This window comes from Chiloscyllium plagiosum, chromosome 20 (genome assembly GCF_004010195.1).
Source record: "Chiloscyllium plagiosum isolate BGI_BamShark_2017 chromosome 20, ASM401019v2, whole genome shotgun sequence".
Lineage (NCBI taxonomy): Eukaryota > Metazoa > Chordata > Chondrichthyes > Orectolobiformes > Hemiscylliidae > Chiloscyllium > Chiloscyllium plagiosum.
The window spans coordinates 53,652,729-53,673,877 of record NC_057729.1 but is presented as its reverse complement, the minus strand read 5'-3'; the positions used below and the strand labels follow the sequence as shown (position 1 = coordinate 53,673,877).

General features: G+C 42.4%; 1 protein-coding gene across 1 annotated transcript in view; it reads right to left on the bottom strand.

Annotated features, from left to right (window-relative positions):
• Positions 1-1,156: 1,156 nt before the first annotated feature.
• The window catches only part of rbpjl (recombination signal binding protein for immunoglobulin kappa J region-like), a 67,043-nt gene continuing 47,050 nt past the window's right edge, over positions 1,157-21,149 (bottom strand). The window contains exons 6-13 of the mRNA XM_043710855.1: positions 20,175-20,290; positions 15,379-15,553; positions 13,673-13,810; positions 9,863-9,975; positions 8,339-8,479; positions 7,773-7,928; positions 4,424-4,527; positions 1,157-1,703 (exon numbers count right to left, since the gene is read on the bottom strand). Of these exons, the coding sequence (XP_043566790.1) occupies positions 1,430-1,703; positions 4,424-4,527; positions 7,773-7,928; positions 8,339-8,479; positions 9,863-9,975; positions 13,673-13,810; positions 15,379-15,553; positions 20,175-20,290 (1,217 nt within the window). The 3' untranslated portion in view covers positions 1,157-1,429. The remainder of the gene's footprint in view (positions 1,704-4,423; positions 4,528-7,772; positions 7,929-8,338; positions 8,480-9,862; positions 9,976-13,672; positions 13,811-15,378; positions 15,554-20,174; positions 20,291-21,149) is intronic.

The following is a 21,149-nucleotide window of genomic DNA, read 5'->3' as shown; positions in this document are numbered from 1 at the left end:
CACAGCAATGTGGTTTACTCTTAACTACCCTCTGAAATAGCAAGACACTCAGTTGTACTTTCTCAAGAACAAATAATTATGGGAAATAAGATGCCGGTCTTGTCAAATACACTTGGATCAAAGAAACAAAAAAATAGAAGCAGAGTTAGACCATTTGGCCCTTTGTGCCTGTTCTACCATTCATTATGATCATGGCTGATTATCCAACTCATTCCTCTGTTTCTGTTTTCTCCCTTTGACCCCTTCAGCCCTAGGAGTTATACTCTTTCTTAAAAACACATCATGTTTTGACCTCATATGCTTTCTGTAGCAGCGAATTCCACAGGCTCGCCACTCTCTGGGTGAAAAAAATTCTCCTTGTCTGAATCTTAAATGGTTTAAACTTAGAATGTGACTTCTAGTTCTAGACTGCCTGGTCACTGGGAACATTTATCATGTCGGGTCTTCTGATAATTTTATAGGTTTCAAAGGGATCACCCCCCCACTCACAATATTCTTCCTCACTCCAGTCAATATTGTCCTAAACAATCTTCATACATCATTCCTGCCTTCCTAGGAATCAGTCTGATAAACCTTTATTGCACTTTCTCCATAACCAGAACATCCTTCTCAGGTAAGGATACCAAAACTGCACACAAGATTCCAGGTGTGACCTCATCAAGGCCCTGTACAATTCCAGCAAAACATCCCTGCTCCTGTACGCGAATCCTCTCACTACAGCAGATGTTGTAAATCAGAAACAAAAACAGAAATTGCTGGAAAAGCTCAGCAGGTCTGGCAGCATCTGTGGAGAGAAAGCAGACTTCTGAAGAAGGGTCATTGGACCTGCTGAGGTTTTCCAGCAATTTCTGTTTTTGTACAAATTTAGAAATGCCTATTTAGGCAAGCAAGGAGGGTGCAGGTTGGATAGAGACACACAGGGTCACGTGATGAAATCTTCAGCAATAAACTGAGAATGATGGAAATTCTACTTCCAGGAGACTGCGTGGATGTGGAAAGGGGAAGGGAGGTGTCTAGACATGATACTCCTGTCCGTTTGAGTGAGGGCTAGCCTAGATCAATCAGCAGTCAAAGTCAATCGACCCTGAACAAGAAGGTAATAAAATCAGAATTTATTTCTCACAAAAATTTACATATCAATTATAAATGTCAGTAATTGCATTTGTTTCATAAGAATTCATTGATTTGATTGCTTCCCTTGAGTTTCCCCCACTGAAAGCTGGTTATTCCCACTGTAACCTGGAAAAGTAAAGGTGAATGAGGAGAGATTGGAGTCACAAGACTCCAGATTAAAACCCAAACAATGACGAGAATGTTTAAATCTAGGATAGCTAAACCGGGAGCCTTTGTAAATCAGCATTCACAGAGGTGAACGGATCCTGGTGGATATTAGCACATGGGCAGTAGAGGACTGGTGTTTCGCAGGCTCTTAACTCTGCATGAAGAGGTGGAAATTGGTGCGAGTGAACTCCTGATGGATGGTGTTCAGGAAGTTGTCAGATTCCTCTGGGATCTCTCGGATCACTGCCTGCCTGGGAAGGCAGCCCTGTTCTGGGGTGTAGGTGAAAGTGAAGGTGCTGGAGAAGATGATTCCGTCACTTCTTATCAGAGAGAGGGGAACCGTGATAGGCTGTCGGAGCCAACGCCATTCACTGCTGTATGCACAGATATCAGGCACCACACAGATCACCGATTTGGGATTTCTGTCAAGGAAAGACATCGGATAGATGAGAATCCAGCTCTCCCAATTCCCATTTCTGGCTTACTATAGCCCCCATCCCTCAGATAACACATGCCTTGTTAAACCTCTTCTGTTAAACTCTTTCCAGGGTGTCAGGTGATTACTTCAAATCTTCTCCTATTTTCCAGTTAAGAACTTTAGAGATTATTCATTGTGCTAGCGTCACCAGAACAGTAATCAAAAGGCTCAGACTAATCCTCTGGGGACAGGGCAGCTAGAGGAATTTAAATTCAGTATTTTGAGGAATTGGAATGTCTCACTAATGGTGACCATGCAACCTTCAGCGATTGACATAAAAACCCATCTGTGTCAATAATCTCCTTTAGCAAGGGAAATCTATCATTGTTATCCAGTCTGGCCTACAAGTGACTCTAAATCTAGCACAATGTGGTTGACTGCCTTGAAGGGCAATTAGGATGGACAAAAAATGCTGACCTCACTAGCAATACCCATACCCCATGAATGAAAATAAATCAATATTCTACATACCCCACGCCAAATGTCAGTGTTTCTGCAAGTGGATGTGCATGCATATGTGCAGGGAGGTTGGTGGCTCAGTGGTTAGCACTGCTGCCTCACAGCACCAGGGACCTGGATTTGATTCTACCCTTGGGTGATTGTGTGGAGTTTTCACATTCTCCCAGAGTCCAACGTTGTACAGCTTAGGTGGATTGGCCATGCTAAATTGCTCCATGTATCCAGGGATGTGCAGGCTAGATGGGTACGCCAGAGAAAATGCAGGGTTATAGGTAAGGGGATGGACCTGTGTGGGATGCTCTTTGGAGGGTCAGTACGGACTTGACAGGGCAAATGGCCTGCTTCCACATTGTAGTGATTCTATGATATGACTATATGTTGTGTACACACAGATCATATAAAGTTCACATACGTACATATTGAGGCAATGATTTAAATTCATGAAATGGTTTGACAGAGGCTAGCAGTACCAATTGGGCTCAAAGTGAGTCAGCTGATGTTTCACTAACTTTACTTGAGTTTGGAAATGATTGCTGATGTTTTTCATTTAAAATCAAGTTAAAAACCAGCAACATAGATGTCATGTTGTGTGTTTGATGTTTGAATCAAGCACATCAAGCTTGAAGAAGTAAGAACTCTAACTAGTTTAATACTCACAGGCTGCTTATACTGAAGAGGTCCCAATTCAAACTGTAACAGGCAGGGGTACTGCTGGTTCAGTTACACACTACATGATTCTTAAATGGGGCTGCGAAATGTTTCCTACTGGAACACTTTAACACAACACTTTAGTTCTAATCCTAACATATAGTAATATTTGGGCGGTACGGTGGCACAGTGGTGAGCACTGCTGCCTTACAGCGCCAGAGACCCGGGTTCAATTTCCGCCTCAGCAACTGCCTGTGTGGAGTTTGCACATTCTTCCTGTGTCTGCATGGGTCTCCCCCAGGTGCTCTAGTTTCCTCTCGCAGTCCAAAAATGTGCAGGTTAGGTGAATTGGCCATTCGGTGAAGGGGTAAATGTAGGGGAATGAGTCTGGGTGGGTTGCTCTTCGGAGGGTCGGTGTGGACTTGTTGGGCCGAAGGGCCTGTTTCCACACAGTAAGTAATCTAATCTTATATATTATATTGTATTTATAGAATATATACAATGAAGCCCAGGAAACTAATCTCAAAAATAGTTTGAGCTTTAATCTATTATCTGTAATGGAATGATTGGGTGCAGTCAAAAATTGGTTCCTAATTTGCTACAAGCCTGCTTCAAACCAATTTCACACATAGGTGTTTTCACTTGTCAGAGAGTCCAAAACTACAGTCCAGGGGGCTCTTGTGGTTCAGAAGTAGAGTCCATACCCCTAGACCTGGCTTCAAGTCCACTGCCTCAGAGATGTGTAATAACATCTCTGAACAGGTTGATTAGAAAAATGGGTTAAATAAAAAAAAAACTACAGCCCATACATATAATAGAGATCAGGTGAAATTTCTTTACAAATGGAGTGGTTAGAATGGGGAATTCAGGGAACTGAATCAAACAGTTGCACTTCAGGAGAAGCTATAAAAACTCAGCAGGGAGAAAGGAATAGAAGGTTATGCAGATAATATGGGCAAAAGTATGGAGGAAGTTTCTTGCAGAGCATATCAAATGATGCATAAGCTTGCTCTACTGATGATGCATAAGCTTGCTCTACTGTTTGATAAGTTCATGGATGATCCGGTTGTAACTCTCTCTTTTGTAACACTTCTTTTCTATCTATCCCTATATGTCAAAGTGGAATCCATTGAAACATTCAATGACCCTGCCTCCAATTGCTCTTTGGGGAACATAATTCTGCAGACCAGTGATCCTTTGAAAGAAAAAGATCTCTCATGTCTGTCTTTACCAGGAGATCCCTAATTTGTGTTCCCTCATTCTGGACTGCCCCATAAATGGAAACATCCTCTCAGCATCCCTATCTCATGTTTCAATAAGATCACCTCTCATTCTTCTAATGGAGACTGTCATCCCAGGAATAAGTCAAGAGAACTTTCTCTGAGCTAATTCTAATGCAATTTTTCTGAAGTAGAAATGTAGCACAGACATGATAGACTGAGTAGTGTTGTACGACTCAATGAACATGAAAGAATTTGGGTTCTAAAAACATTCGGTTCAGTACAATCAGCTCAAGATGTCTATAGGTACAAGTCTAATGTCTAATACAGGTCTTACCTGTACATAGTTTCTGCCTCCACATCACCAAACCACACTTTCAAATTTGGGCTGAAGTTCTCTCCTTGTACTTCTAGCATTGCTACATCACCTCCTCCATTCAGCTTGGGAAAAGAGAGAAGAAACTGTCATTGGAATTGAAACATAGCCTACAAGGTTATGAGGGGTCAGTCAGGCACAAACATCAGGATCTTGCAGTGTGCTCATTCTCTTTCAACCAAGAAGACAAAGATTTCAAGTGAATTATCAAACCAAGATCTTGTTAGCCTTCATGGAGGAGCATTAAAGATGCCATGGCACTATTATAACCAGAGGAACTTTTCTCTAGTGTCCTCTCTCAGGCTTGACCTTTAGCCAACATCACTGAAAAACAGATGATCTTGATGATTATCTCATTACTGTGTGCAGGACCTGTGTGTGAAAATTGGCTGTGCATTTCCAACACTACCACAGTGACTACACTTGGTAAAATACTTCAATGACTGTAAAGATACAGGAGTCGTCCTTTTGTATTGAAAAATTGCACATGTCTCTGCAGTTTTTAAGAAGGGCAAAAGAGGAAAAGCAGAGAACTACTGACCAGTTATCATAGCATCTGTGGCGGTGAATTTGCCATGGTCTGTGATCAAGGGGGAGGTAACTGAACATCTTGAAAATTTCCCATTAATCAGGTAGAGCCAGCACAGACTCATGACAGGTAATGAATGTAGGTTTGCTCGCTGAGCTGGAAGGTTCATTTTTAGACATTTCGTCACCATACTAGGTAATATCTTCAGTGAGCCTCCGGTTGAAGCACTATTGATATTTCCTGCTTTCTATTGGTTTCTACAGGTAGGTCATGCCTGACAAACCTCAAGGAATTGTTGCAAAGGCGAGTAAGGTAGTGGACAGGGGAATGTCCATAGATAACACAAAACCACAGATGCTGGAAATCTGTAACAAAAACAGAAATTGCTGGAGACACTCAGCAGGTCTGGCAGCATCTATGGAGAGAGCCACAGAGTTAAAGTTTTGAGTCCAGTGACCCTTGATATGTCATGTTGTGCACAAAATTCATTAAGGTGGGAGTGCAGGGGGATAAAACTGAGACTTTTACTGAGTACAGAACGTTCAGCATCAGACAGCGGAAAGTCAGTAGGAATAATAAATACACAGCAGGAAGTGTGATTAGGAGAGGGGATGGAGTCAGAGAGGAGGGGAGGGGAAGAAGGTTCCAGAGGGGCAAGGGTATCTCTGAGTTGTTGCATCTTACGTTCCATAATGCCTGAAAAGGAGAGGTTTATTGTTAGAAGGAGCTGAAGGATGAAGTGGAACTGAGGGGGGGCAGTGCAGCTTTGAGACAGCATGAGGCGGTGCTGATGGAGAGAGAGGTTAAGAGTATATGGCATCATGTGTGCACTGAAAGCTAATGAAATGTTGGCCTTTATATCGAGACACCTGGAGTACAGGAATGCAGAAGCTATACTGCAGTTACATAAAACCATTGTTAGACTCCCACTTGGAGTACTGTTAGCAGAGATGGGCAACACACCTTAGGAAGGATATATTCGCCTTGGAGAGGGCACAACACAGGTTTACAAGAATGATAACTGGATTTCAGGGGTTACGTTATGAAGAGACATTATATAAATTAGGCTTGTGTTCTCTAGAGTTTAGAGGGTTAAAGGACAATCTGATCAAACTCTTCAAGATATTAACAGGAATAGACAGGTTAGATAAAAATAATCTATTTGCACTGATTAGGTATTCTAGAACTAGGGGCATAGGCTGGGAATTAGGGCCAGACCGTTCAGGAGAGATATTAGGAAGCACTTCTACATACAAAAGGTGGCAGTTGTTTGGAACTGTCTTCCACAAACAGCAGTGGATGTTGGATGAGTTGAGACAGGTGATGGCGTAGTGGTATTTTCGCTAGACTATTCACCCAGTGACCCAGATAACGTGTTGGGGACCTAGGCCTGAACCCCAGCATGGTAGATGGTGGAATTTAAATTCAATAATAATCTGGAATAAGACTCTATGGATTAACATGAATCCATTGCCAATTCAAAGGCAAAACCCATCTGGTTCACTCGTGTCCTTTAGGGAAGGAAATTTGTCATCCTTACCTGGTCTGGCCTACATGTGACTCCAGACCCACAGCAATGTGGCTGATTCTTACCTGCCCTCTGGGCAATTAGGGATGGGCAATTAATGCTGGCCAGGCCAGTGATGCCCTCATTCCATGAATGAATAAAAAAAAAATTGTTAATTTAAAATCCGAGAATTTTTTTTCCTATTAAGCAAAGGTGTTCAGGGAGATGGACCAAATATCAAAGTGTTTTTAACTGAATCTGTGGAAGAAGAAATCTGTTCTTTTGTTTTCTTTTGCCTAATGTATGCATGGTGTTGTATGCATATTTTGGGATATTTAGAGAGTAACCATTTATATTTTCATACAAGCTGTGTGTGTTAATCAATGCTACATTGTTATGGGATAAGTTTTGTTTTATAATAAACTAATAGGTTTGATGATTATTAACAAAACCTGGTTGATGGATCATTTTATTCAAAGTTTAATATAGTGAAAACATATGATAGTCGATTTTAGGAATTGGGTGAAACAATAAAATTTATGTTGTGACCCTTGAACTAGAGGAACTGGAAAGCGACAGCAAACTCCTTCCACTTAGGTCTCAACACCAAGTTCTTTCTTTCTGACAAAAGGAAACCATCTCTCAGGCTCAGAGAAGTGTCCATTAAGCTCTATCCATTGGATAGTATTCTGTCTAGTGCTTCTTTCTTAGACCTTACGTGGCATGTAAAGCTCACTATTTACAATATCGCTGAAAAATCTTGCAAAAAGGAAGGAGTTTTCGCTGGCTATTTAGAATGGGTTCATCTCAAATTGGGGGAGCGGTGACATTGTGGTAATGTCACTGGACTAGAAGTCCCGATGAAGGGCGTTTGCCTGTAACATTGACTTTCCTGCTCCTCAGACGCTGCCTGGCCTGCTGCGCTTTTCCAGCACCACACTCTCGACTCTAATCTCCAGCATCTGTAGTGCTCACTTTCGACTGGAAGTTCAGAAATTCAATCTAATGCCTGACAAGATTGACTTGAATCACATCATTGCAAATGGTGAAATTTTAACTCTGAAGAAGTCGTGTCATACTCAAAACATTAGTATTTGTTTCCCTCTCTACAGATGGTGCCAGAACTGCAGTGTTTCACCAGCATACTCCTTCTACTTCTGCAACATTGAAATTGACTTTTGAACTGGTTTCCCAGTTTAAATATCTAAATGAAGGGACAGGACAAAGTGTTAAATACCATCAGACATTCTCTGACATTGCTACAAAGCTCTTACCTCAAGGCTGCTGATGATGGGAATAGGAGTGACAGGCATGTGAAGTTGTGCCAAGCTCTCACTAAATGTGTATTCTACAGTCTCGGTGCCAATGATTGTCCAGCATGCACCATCATTCAGTACTTCCTTATTGACATCCTTAGAGCAAGGGGTTGCCTTTGAAGGGTCAGAAGAAAGCATCAGTTTGGAGTTCTTGATCCCACAATTGGACAACACTTGCTGAAAAATCCTAAGTATGCTAGTGAAACCATTTTCAATTGTTGTAAAAACCTATCTCATTCATTAAAGTCCTTTGGGAAAGAAATATTCCATCCTCACCCGGCCTAGTCTACATGTGACTCCAGGACCAGAGCAATGTGACTGACTCTTAACCACCCTCTGAAATGGCTGAGCAGGTCACTCAGTGCAAAGGCAGTTTGGGATGGGTAACAATTGCTGACCCTTGCCAATGACCCCCACTTCCCACCAAAGAATTAAAAAGAAGTTGGCCAACCAATCCTTCACCCACAGCCTTCAAGTAGTCTGATTCCCCTAGATACAGGAACGGAAAGTCCTGGTGAGATTACCTGGAACTGTATGATGTTCTCATTGGAGAGACACAGATACATCCTGTTGGTGTCCTTGATGTGAAAGGCACATTTGTGAAGTTGAGAGACAGGTTCATCCACATCCAGCACTGCATACTGCTTATTCACCTTCCGAATGATCTGGCCACACAATTAACACAGTGAGATACAAATTATTACTCAGATATGGCACGTAAAAAAACAGTTTTTAAATCAAGGAGGTAACAATATCTACCATTTCCATAAATACTGATGAAGGGAGAGCTATGTTGCCAAAGCTTTTTGACTTGTGGACAAACACAAGAATGCCAAATATCTAATAATCACAACAATTTTCACTACAAACAAAAGGGAGCTTGGAGAGCCTATACTTCTCTGTTGCTGTCTCCATGGCAACCCATCAGCTAATCAGAGGTGTGCTGGCTAGGTGGATTAGCCAAGGTGGGAGAGACTAGGACATGGGGGCACAGCCTTAGAGTAAAGGAAAGACCTTTAAGAGCAGAGATAAGGAAAAGCTACTTCGAGTCAGAGAGTGGGGAATCTATGGAATTCACTGCCACAGAAGGCTGTGGAAGCCAGGTCATTTAATATATTTAAGACGGAGATCGATAGGTTCCTGATTGTCAAGGGGATCAAGGATTACATGGAGAAAGTTGGAGAATATGGTTTAGAAACCTATTAGCCATGATTGAATGGCAGAGCAGACTCGATGGGCTGAATGGCCTAATTTCTGCTCCTCTGTCTCATCGACTCATGTGAAGGTGGGGCTTGGGGTGGGTCTGGGTGGGATGCTCTTCAAAGGGTTTGCTCCCACACTGTACGGATGATATGATTCAACAAAAGTCATGTCTAACGAATTATTTGAATAACTGGCATTCACGGCAGATGAAAGGGAATCATTGGACGTGCTGTACTTAGATTTTCAAAAGCCATTTAATAAGGTGCCACATCAAAAGGTTACTATGCAAAATAAAAGCTCTTGGTGTTGGGAGTAATATACTCACACAGATAAAAGATTAGCTACTTAACAGGAAGCAGAGAATAAAGATAATTGGATCATTTATTAGTTGGCAAGATTAATGACAGTGTTGGGGCCACAAAGTATAGCAATTTGAATGGTGGAATGACAAATGGTGGAATTTGAAGTCAATTTAAAATGTCTAGAATTAAGAGTCTAATGATAACCATTTAACCATTGCCAATTGTTGGAAACACCCATCTGTCCTTTAGGGAAGGAAACTGCCATCCTTACCTGGTCTGGCCTACATTATGACTTAGACCCACAGAAATGTGGTTGACTCTTTTCCCCCTGGGCTATTAGAGATCAGCCTCATTGGACTTGAATAATCTTCTCATGAAAAGTGTGTTTTTATCAAGATGGTGATGCATGTCATAGTTTAACAATTCTCGATCAGACACTCTCATATGAGGTGATAAGTTAAACTAGAAGAGGGCAAAATAAGCAGCAATAGTGAGGATAACTGGACTTCACTCTAGGCAAAGGCCACCTGATGTGGGTCATACCATGCTTGGTAAGGACACTCCTGATGTAGTGCATACTAATTTGACAGCTGATCCATATCGGATGTATCCATCCCCAGGACAGAATTCACCTCTTGGACATTGGTCGTTCTCTGCTGAGGAAACAAGAGCGTTAGGGATAGGCGTGAAGGTGGCACAGTAAGAAGCTCTGCCTGCTCCCCAGAAATTATTTCAGGGAATGTTCCAGCCTTCAGCCTACTGTATCTGTTCCAGCTCTTTGAACAGGCATCCACTTCATCCTGCCAACAACTCCCACCATCTTTCTTCCATTATTTTGTTTCCACTCTTCAACTTGGAAATTGTTATGGACCAGGCCAGATGCCCTCAAAACATTTCAGGAAGGTAGCCCAGACCCTAACTTTGCTGGTTGTTTTAAGCAGGTGTAACGCAGATAGTCCAGGACAGAATCAGCTGGTCAAACCACTTAGTTTTAAACAAAACAGAATTTATTTACAAGGTTACTGAATGAAATACAAACAACAGAAAACAGAATACCAAATAACTCAACCTATCCAAAAACCCAACAGATCATCACAACTTAATGATGCTCTACCAAGTACTTGCAACAATCCCCATGAACATCCCTTGGCACAAAAGGTAAAATCAAACACAGGTTTTTATAGGACAGACGTCACAGAGAGAGGACCAGCCTGGACCTGCTCTGTGGGTCCAGCAGCCTTTCTTCACACTACCTGCTGAAACCAAACCAAACCAGAGCAACGCTAAACTGGGAGAACTGGCCACACCCCTTTTATTGTACGAGTGTTTATTTTAAAACTCGAAAGCCTCTGCCTGAGACATTATCTGTTAGTTATTATCAAATCAGCCCTAAAACCCTTCAACCCCCAAACTTTTCGGAGTCCGTGTTGTTTACGAACCTCTCTGACAAAAAAGCCAAGGACTGCATAGCCTTGTTAAAGAAGCCGTGTCGTCACAATATTATGACTGGATCTGCTTCTATCAGGCAACACATTTCGCTCATAGCAACTCGATCTCCTCACCTATCCTCTGGTTCATTGCCAATCATTTTAAATGTGTGTTCTCAGGAAACTGACTCTCCTGACTCCTGACACTTAGTCTATAGGAACCCTTTGTAGTCTTTGAATCCCTAAAAGATCTCCCTAACACTCTCCTCTCTAAGGATACCAATATTAGCTTACAGTTTCTTTGTGTAATTGAAGTCTTTTGACCTTTTCTTTCCCTGAGGCAGTCCCTTAGGCCAGAGGGTGACTCATTTTCACTCAGGGTCAAGAGGTTCTGAGTTCACGTGAGTCTAATGCTTATTCTGCAGACTTTGTAACATATGGGGCAACATGGTGCCCTGATAGTCCAAGTCCCAAATTTCATCTTGACCACATATGCGGGCAGGATCTCTTTACTTTTAAACGTGGAGTAGTCATTGCCGCTGAGGGGCCCACGGTCTTGGCAGGGTGGGGCTTTGATCCAATATCAAAGGGGTTCCAGACAATCGGAGGTTGGGCTCTGTTGTCAGACATCACCGTGGTCTGTGCATGAGCAGGAGCTGGAGACCGTCCGTTTTCAAACCGTGGCTGGCAACCCACCCCCTCCCCACACCCCAAATTCCCTCATACCCACTCCAAAATGGGCAAAACAGGTCAGAGTTGGGACAATGAGTTTCTCCCTCCTCCAAGGCCAACTGCACAGATGTGCTCTGCCCAAGACATTGACAATACATTGGAGGTCAACCTGAGCACCTTACTAACACTGTCTCCTTCCAGTGGCTCAGTGCAGTATTATGGGTGTATGGGAAGGGATCACAGGCCCCAGTGTCAGCTGTGTTCCTGCAAGTGTTATTAAACAGCTCGGCCAGTGAGTGGTGGAGATGTATGTTAAAGAGGAGTTTCTGCCCCGTTCAGTTTACAAATCAATCTTTATTTGGAGCTCCTTAACCACGTGTGTGGGAGAGGTCAGAGACTGCTCCAAACTAGTTTTTCACATGGGGCCCAATTGCCTTTTTAATTACAGGTCAGATTGGTGGAGAGGTCAGTGACACTCTACCTTTCCCAGTAAAGAACAGGATTTACACATACCGCTTTACAAAGATTATATGCAACATTGACATCAGTGCTTGCCACTACCCATCTGACCTACACATCCAATCCTGTAAATACACGATCAATGATGGTTAACATTATGGTACACCTTAGGTCCTCCCATCAGCTCATGATATTTGCCAGGCCCCCTATCACCTGTCCTTGGGCTCCTATGATTATTGACCACATTGGATGCTGCCTGAACTGCTGTGCTCTTCCAGCACCACTAATCCAGAATCTGGTTTCCAGCATCTGCAGTCATTGTTTTTACCTAGTTGATTTTAACCCTACTGCGAATCCTCTTGCAAGGATGCCTGCCTTGAAGAAGTTTTCCCAATTACCTTTTTAATTACAGGTCAGATCGGTGGAGAGGTCAGTGACACTCTACCTTTCCCAGTAAAGAACAGGATTTACACATACTGCTTTACAAAGATTATATGCAACATTGACATCAGTGCTTGCCACCACCCATCTGACCTACACATCCAATCCTGTGAATACACGATCAATGATGGTCAACATTATGGTCCACCTTAGGTCCTCCCATCAGCTCATGATATTTGCCAGGCCTCCTATCACCTGTCCTTGGGCTCCTATGATTATTGACCACATTCTAACACTAATTGTTCCGTCTCTTCCTATACATTTGCCAGCCACATCGTACTCTTGCTTGTTACCAATGACTTTTCAAATTCGATCATGCAATTCATATCCATTGCTGATCTTAATACAGAAGATGAAAAGGGATGTTAATTTCCACCAATTGTTCTCTTATTTGTAATATCAGCTCTAAAATAAAGTTACTTATAAAGTTATGCGTAGTTAAACCTAATACTATGATTCTGTGACAAAGCTAACAGTTTCAGGAACAGCTTCCCTCTTATCCGACTTGTGAAGCAGCAGTTGTTTATTCTCTCGGCCACAGTGACCCTATTTCAACATTGTTTCTGAACCCCCCCGCCCCACCTTGCCACATTATGTGTCTCTCAGTACTCTTACAAAGTCACCATGTCTATACCTTTTTGCTGCTCTATTCTTCTTGCTGATGGAAAAAGAAGTGTCTTCAAGGTTGTCTCTGCATCCAAGGCTAACTGCCTTCAGAAATTTAATTCCCCAATATCTAATAAATTGTAAACTTCTATTCTTGTATGAATCTGTGTCTATTCTAATATGTTAATAGTTAATTTAAAAGCCTCATTTCAGGTCGGTCAAGCTTTCCCTTTCTATTTCATATTAAAATCAGAAATCTCAAATCAGATGGTTTTCATCTAAGCTGCCTTATCAGAGTCTTACTGTCTACATTCTAGTCCCAGCTAACTAAGGCTCAGAGGCATTTTGTTGTCTGGCTGTGAAGGCCATGATTTGAGCAATATAAAATGCTACATCAGCTAAAGTTTCCTTTGATTGGCTGTGTCAGTTAAAAAGAAAACCCCTAACAGCCATTTTGTCATATACAGCCCTAGGCAACTACAACAGTGTGTCAGACCCTTGCGGGGCCTGAGTACTGGAGTGTTGCAGAGACACCAGAGGTCCTGCAACACTCTGTGACCTTTCCAAAGCCTTCACATCCTTCCTAAATCATGGTGCCCCAGAACGGAGTGAAAATTGAACCAGTGATTTAATGAAAGCTTGCTATAATGGTTCGTGAAGTTACAGTGATATGCAGCAAAATTGACTATTATTTCCTATCAGAAGTATCCCCTTGCAAAGGCTGATGTGATTCATGGTGAACTCTTACCCAGATGCAGCGTGAATGCTGCCCATTGCCTGGCACTAGCAATGAACTCCTCTCCTTCCACACACAGGTACCGTGTACTGACTGTTTGAGATCGCAGACGATTGAACAAAGCCACCTTGGAGCCTGAAGGGATACATACTGGGCACAGACGATTAAATAGTGAATACCTTGTGAGTGGAAGAGACTGCATCCCAATAACATACCCTGAACAATTAGAAGGAGGTGCCTTTGAGTACAGTGTTTCACAGGGATTGGGGCAGCACATTCACATCTGAATGGGTTCTCTTATATATTCTTTATCTCAGAGCTATACCGAGGTGACAGTAGCTTGTGTAAATATGTACCACAGTTTTGTTCACAGCACTTTAACATGTCTACTCCATGCTTCTAGTTGGAATTTCTGGCTCTTTTCCCACTTTGTTCATTTTCCCCACACACAGGCTTAACCATTCAAGTGTAGTGAGCATCAATAGTAACCAGACTCTCTCAATCGAGCACTGAAGAATTGAACATGATGATTTCAAGTCTCACTGTTGAGATTTGGGCTGACACTCCAATGGGGTTCTGAGGGAATAGCCCCTTTTCAAAATATAGAAGTTACCTCAAAATCAACATTTCTCATCTCACCACTGACTAGACCCCCAAGGTGACAGGCACTCAGGGTGAAGGGGTTTTGGAGAGGTCACGGAATGATACAATAAGGAAACCATTCAGCTCATTGAATCTGTACTTATTTAAATAACTTAAAAATAAAATTAGCAGCTAACTGTTGGGGATTCAGAATTGATGAGGCTTCAATTAACTAAATACTGGGGATGTTGCCTCCTTGTTTTAAGATAATTGCGCTGCAAAAATTTGGAGGTGGTTTTATTATCTGTGACTTACAAAAAAAAGGGAAACTCTTGTGGTAAATTGGCAGTGTCCCTACCTCAGATTCAGGAGGCCTAGGTTCAAGATTCACCTGCCCCAGAGGTGTGTCCTACTGTATCTGATTAGGTTAATTAAATTATGTACAAAAAAGAAACTGGGATTTCTCTAGCACTTTTCTTCATGTTGTCACTCCTATGAATAAAGACAAGAGTCAGTTTGTGCACAGTGAGCTCACAGAAACAATAATGAAGATTTTTTTTTAAGAGTGGTTTTGTCTGAGTGTTAAATATGGGTCAGGTCAGTGGGGAAAACTTTCCGTTTATTCTACAAGGTAGTAACGTGGGATTTTTTACATCTATCTGAAAAGGCAGTTGGATGTTTGGACTTGATGCAGCCCTCTCATCCAACAGCCTGCACCCCAACAGTATGACAGTCTATCAGTGATCCGTTGGAATGTCAGCATCACTTTTGGACTCAGGATCCTGGAACTGGACAGGACCTTGTGACCTTTTGACTCAGCCGCTCACCCAGTCCTATCTCCATGAGAGAACTTTCTAATTCCTACTCTGCTGCTGTGAAGAACACAGTAATACTGGACTCAAAACATTAACTCTGTTTCTCTCTCCCCAGATGTTGCCAGATCTCATAGTCCTAAAGTCACACAGCATGGAAATAGATTTATTGGTCCAACTAGTCCATGCTAGTTCAGTCCATTTTCCCAAACTAAATTTCCCATTTATTTACTTATCCAAATGTCTTTTGAAATTCTGAGTTTCTCAAGAACTTTTCTGTTTTAATTTCACTTTCTAACTGACCACTTACCCAGTGATACTTACAGTCTGCATTCTTAATAGAGTGCTTCTTCTGGGATGGCTTTGAAATAACCTTGATGAATTTACTGTAGAAGGTGCCAACCTCTTGGCCAGTTCCAAGGAAGAGACTGAAAACAATCCGAAAGTGTTTGCGTTTGTCAGCGTCAGATATGTACAACGCTTTAGCACAACCGAATTTCTGTAGGTAAACAAAATCCACAAAACTCAAGTGTATAATTTTAAAGATTTGGTTTGATTTATTATTGTCACATGTACTGAAAAAGTGAGAAGTATAGTTTGCATACTAACCGACAAATCATACCTTACATAAGGACATCAGGGTAATGGAACAGAATGTAGAATATAGCATTACAGCTATGGAGAAGGTGCGGAAAAGGTCAACCCTAATATGTGAGAGGTCTGTTTAGAGACTTACAGGGTGCAGAAAAGATTTATAAGGGTGTTGCCAGAGTTGGAGGGTCTGAGCTATAGGGAGAGGCTGAATAGGCTTGGGCTGAGGGGTGACCTTATAGAGGTTTATAAAATCATGAGAGGCATGCATAGGTTGAAGAGCCAAGGCCTTTTTCCCAGGATAGGGGAGTCCAAACTTAAAGGGCATAGGTTTAAGGTGAGAGGTGGGAAAAAATTTAACTCCATCCACATGGGCTGCTGGCTAATCAAATGCCTGAAGTTCCATTTTAAAGCAGGACCACAGGATGTCTGCTGTTGAAATGACTACCAGCTGAGATGCAGGATCATTACTGACCTCGGACACAGGTGGCAGTAAGGGATTTGTGGGGTTACTGTCAGTGGAACACCCCTTAATGCCTGAACTAAGGTATTAAGTGCCTTTGAACAAGGGAATAGGAAACCCCAATGGGAAACTCGCCAGATTTCACTTGTTGCTCCCTGGGCCCCTCATGATGAAACCCCTGCCTGCTACTGGGTGAATACTGGCTGAGACACTTCGCTGGACGTTAATTGCACACCTCTTTGCCTCCCCTGGAAAGGCTTCCCACTATGGACCATGAGGTGGAATGAGAGAGTTGGTTGGGTTCACACACACCTCTCACGCTCCTGCCTCATTAAATGCACTGCTCCATGAAACCAGCCACAGGAAACAGAGATGCAGCTTTTCACACAGAAGGTGGTGGGTGTATGGAATAAGCTGCTAGTGGAAGTGGCGGTGGCTGATACAGTTACAACATTTAAAAGATATCTGGATGGGTAAGAAGGATTTGGAGGGATATGGGCTACAAGCTGCCAAATGGGACTAGATTAATTTGGGAAATCTGATCGACAACGATAAATTGGATTGAAGGTGTGTTTCCATGCTGTATAACTCTATGTCTAATAACAGTGGGGAAGAAGCTGTTCTTGAATCTTCTGGTACGTGTTTTTAAACTTTTGTATCTTCCGCCCCGATGGAAGATTTGCCAGAATTGTACAAGGCATGAGGAGCTTCAATTACATGGAGAGAAGAAAACATTTCCCTTAGAGCAGAGAAGGTTGAGGTGACAGCTCACCAAGGCATTTAGAAACATGAAGGAGTAATAAAGTATTGACACAGTAATAAAGGGGAACAGTTTTTAATGACAAGAAGATTGGTAAGTTTCAGAGAGTTAAGGTGATTAGCAAAAGAGCCAAAGTGGAAGTGAAGATTGGTTTAATGCAGTGCGTTGTTGTGATGTGGAATGCTCTGGAGTGATGGGAGCAGATTCAATCATAATTTTCAGATCGGAATTCTTTGAGAAGTATTCTTTCATTCACTGATGGGTTATAGGATTGATGGCTGGGCGCATTCCCAGTTGCCCTTGAGAAAGTGATGGTGAGCTGCCTTCTTGAACTGCTGCAGTCCATATGCAGTCATGATTTGACTACTTTATTGATTAAGGATTAGAATCCAACAGAAAGAAAAGTATGGGGAACCACAGCTGGAAGAGTCACGTTGCCTCCCACAGTCCAGAGATGTGCAGGTCAGGTGAATTGGCCATGCTAAATTACACATAGTGTTAGGTGCATTAGTCAGAGGAAAATGGGTCTGGGTGGGTTACTCTTCAGAGGATCGACGTGAACTGGTTGGGCCGAAGGGCATGCTTCCACACTGTAGGAAATCTAATCTAATTCTGGGCGTTAGAATTTCAGCAGGATAATAACTTTTGAGAGGGTGCAGAGTAGATTGACCAGGATGGGATCAGGAATGAGGGTTAGGGTTCGGGAAGATCAGAATGCTCATCTTACAACAGTATGCTTTAGGGGAGACTTGATAAAGACATTTATAATCATGAAGGGACATAAGGAGGAATTGTATCCACTGGCAGGTAAGTCAGTAACCAGAGGACACAGATTCAGACTGATTGGCCAAGGAACAAGTCAGCAAGTGAGAAAAGTTTATTTTACTCAGCGACTAATATAATCTGGGGCTCTTGTGGTACAGTGGTAATGTTCCTACTTCTGAGCCTGGAAGCCTGGGCTCAAGTTCCCTTTGTTCCAGAGGTGTATCACAATACACCAAGAGAGACTGATCCGGAATTAATTAAATAAAGAGATTATTGTAATCTGGAATGTGCTGTGTAAAGAGTGGGAAGCATCCTTTGAAAAGGGAATGTGAAACGGGGAGGGGAGAAACAATGTCAAGGTGCTGAGGATAAAGAGACTAATTGCACAGCTCATTCAAATACTGTGAGCATTCAGCGCTGCATCATTCTGTGATTGTTACCTTTATTCTATGATATAGGAAGTGAATTCAATCCAGAAAATAATCACTGGGAACCTTTATGGTATTGGTTGGAACTATTGTTCTGAATTTCCATTTCCTCCCCACTTTATGCTTTAATTGTGGACTCTCTGAGGCCACGTTTATTCAGACTGACCAATGCCTCAGTGATCTCCCTTATGACAGTAACACCAAAAGCATCCTACAGTCCAAGGGAATCACTGATTCCCTTTGGAAGGTAGGATGCTTGATCTCTCCAACAGGACACCATCTGGTGGCCAAGCTGAGAGTACCCAAGGAGTTACAATTCCAGATGTAGGTTTGCTCACTGAGTTGGAAGGTTCATTTCCAGATGTTTCATCACCCTTCTAGGTAACATCTTCAGTGGGCCTCAGGCGAATCACTGCTGATAAGTCCTGCTTTCTAGTTATATGTTAGTGACGTCACTAACCCAAAAGAAACTCAAACACATAAATAGAAAGCAGGACTTATAAACAGTGCTTCACCTGAAGCCCACTGAAGATGTTACCTAGTAGGGTGACGAAACATCTGGAAATGAACCTTCCAGCTCAACGAGCAAACCTACATCCAGAACCTCAGCCTGAGCCACAAATCTTCTCAAAACTTGCTAAATTACAATTCCTCCTGCCCCTGCCACCCTCTTGTGTCTTGGATTATCACAACCCAACAACTCAACCTTCACCACTGAGATTCTGGCATCTCCAGATTGACAACTGATAACAAAAAAAGGCAAAATAGTGTGGAGGCTGGAAAGCCAACAAATAAAATGTCCTGAGGTAGGGTCACGTGACCTGAAACATTAACTCTGATTTCTCTCCACAGACGCTACCAGACCTACTGAGTTTTTCCAGCAATTTCTATTTTTGTTTCCGATTTACAGCATCCACAGTCCTTTCAGTTTTTCAAAAGATGAAGAGTGTTGGAATTACTCAGAGGGTCAGGCAGCAACTGTGGAGAGAGAAACATAATTAATGTTTCAGATGAAAGATTATTGACCTGATCTCTCTCCACAATTATTAACAGACCTGCTAAACTATTTTAACTGTTTGATCTTTAGAAGGTTTATTTTTGCTTTGAAGTATAGGATCAGACTAAATATGTTTATCTTTTGGGCATTTATTAGAAAAATTTAAAAAGTTGAATTTCTCATCTTTGTTTTTAAATTGCTTCAAGGCTGTGTCCCTCCTTATCTCTGTATCTGTTTCAGCCCTAAAATATCGGGAATAACTACAGTCCTCAAATCCTGGTCCTTTATGTACCTCTGGAATTCCCCATATCTCCATGGGTGGCTGTACTATCAGAGAGTTACGCTACAAACCATAGAACTGGCCCACCACTAACTTTCCTGTAAAGCCCTGAGTAAACTTCTCCACCTTTCAAATTCTCTCTCTTTTCTGTAAAAGCTATGTTTTGGCCCCCCTTTTGGTCATCTGCCAAGCATTTCTTTGTGTTTCAGACTAACATGCCACTGAAACACCTTGGTGCATTTCATTATGTTAACAACACTACAAAAATGCCATTTGTTGTCAGAAAGTATAGGAGGAAGATGAAGGGAATAGAGGATACAGTTGTAGATTAAGATAAGGAAAGATGGCAGGAAGCTGGAGAGGAGCACAAACTCCAGCATGGACTGAGGGTGGCACGGTGGCTCAGTGGCTGGCACTGCCTCCTCACAATGTCAGGGATCTGGGTTCGATTCCACCATCAGACTGTCTGTGTTGAGTTTGCACATTCTCCCTGTGTCGACATGGGTTTCCTCTGGGTGCTCTGATTTCTTCCCACTATCCAAAGATGTACAGGTAAGGTGGATTGGCCATGCTAAATTGCCCATAGTGTCCAGAGATGTACCAGTTAGGTGGACTATGAGAACTGCAGTGTTACCGGGATAGCGCAGGTTATGGGTATGGGTGGGATGCTCTTTGGATGGGCTAAATGACTTGCTTCCACGCTGTAGGGATTCTGTGATTGGGCTAAATGCCCTGTTTCTGTGCAGTATAACCTCCAGAAAAAAAGCACATCCCAAAGGGATCGAAGGCCACAGCCGATGATTTTAAGACACAACTATTAAAGATTCCAATGGTACCTTGGAGTCGGGCTGTTCTTCAAAGTTGATCTTCATTGCAGCTTCTTGACTGTTGGTAATGCCATCCAACCCCATGTACCCACAGAGTCTACAGCTGGATTCGTTGAGACCACACACTGAAACAAATATTGATGTTGGTAAATTGTTGTGGCCACCTCAACCAAGATGAGATAGTCCAGAAAAAACTCTACCCTCAAACCTCATCCCTCCCCCCCACAGACACACACACACACACACACACATACTGGTGCAACTGTGATGACAGTGGAGGAACAATGGCGGATATTTCTGTGTATAATGCAGAAGTTGCAGGATCAGTTCATTCCAAAAAGGAAGAAAGATACTAGGAGGAGGCATGGGTGGCCGTGGCTGAAGAGAGAAGTTAAGAAACGTATAAAGTTAAAAGAGAAAAAGTTTAACATAGCAAAGATAAGAACAACAGAGGATTACTAAGAAGGAAATACGCAGAGAAAAAATGAGGTACGAAGGTAAACTGGCCAAAAATATCAAGGATAGTAAAAGCTTTTGTAGGTATGTGAAAAGCAAAAAAAATGGTTAAGACTAAAATTAGGCCCTTGAAGACAGAAACAGTGGAATATATTACGGGGAACAAAGAAATGGCAGAAGAATTGAATTGGTACTTCAGATCTGCGTTCACTGGGGAAGACACAAGAAATCGCCCTGAGGTAACAGTGGCTGAAGGACCTGAACTGAAGGGAATTTATTTTGCCAGGAACTGGTGTTGGAGAGACTGTTAGGTCTGAAGGTTGATAAGTCCCCGGGGCCTTATACCAGGGTATAAGGGTACTGAAGAAGGTGGCTCGAGAAATCATGGATGCATTGGTGATTATTTTCCAGAGATCGATAGATTCGGGATCAGTTCCTGCGGATTGGAGGGTGGCTAATGTTGTACCACTTTAAGAAAGGTGGGAGAGAGAAAGCAGGAAATTATAGACTAGTTAGTCTGACCTCAGT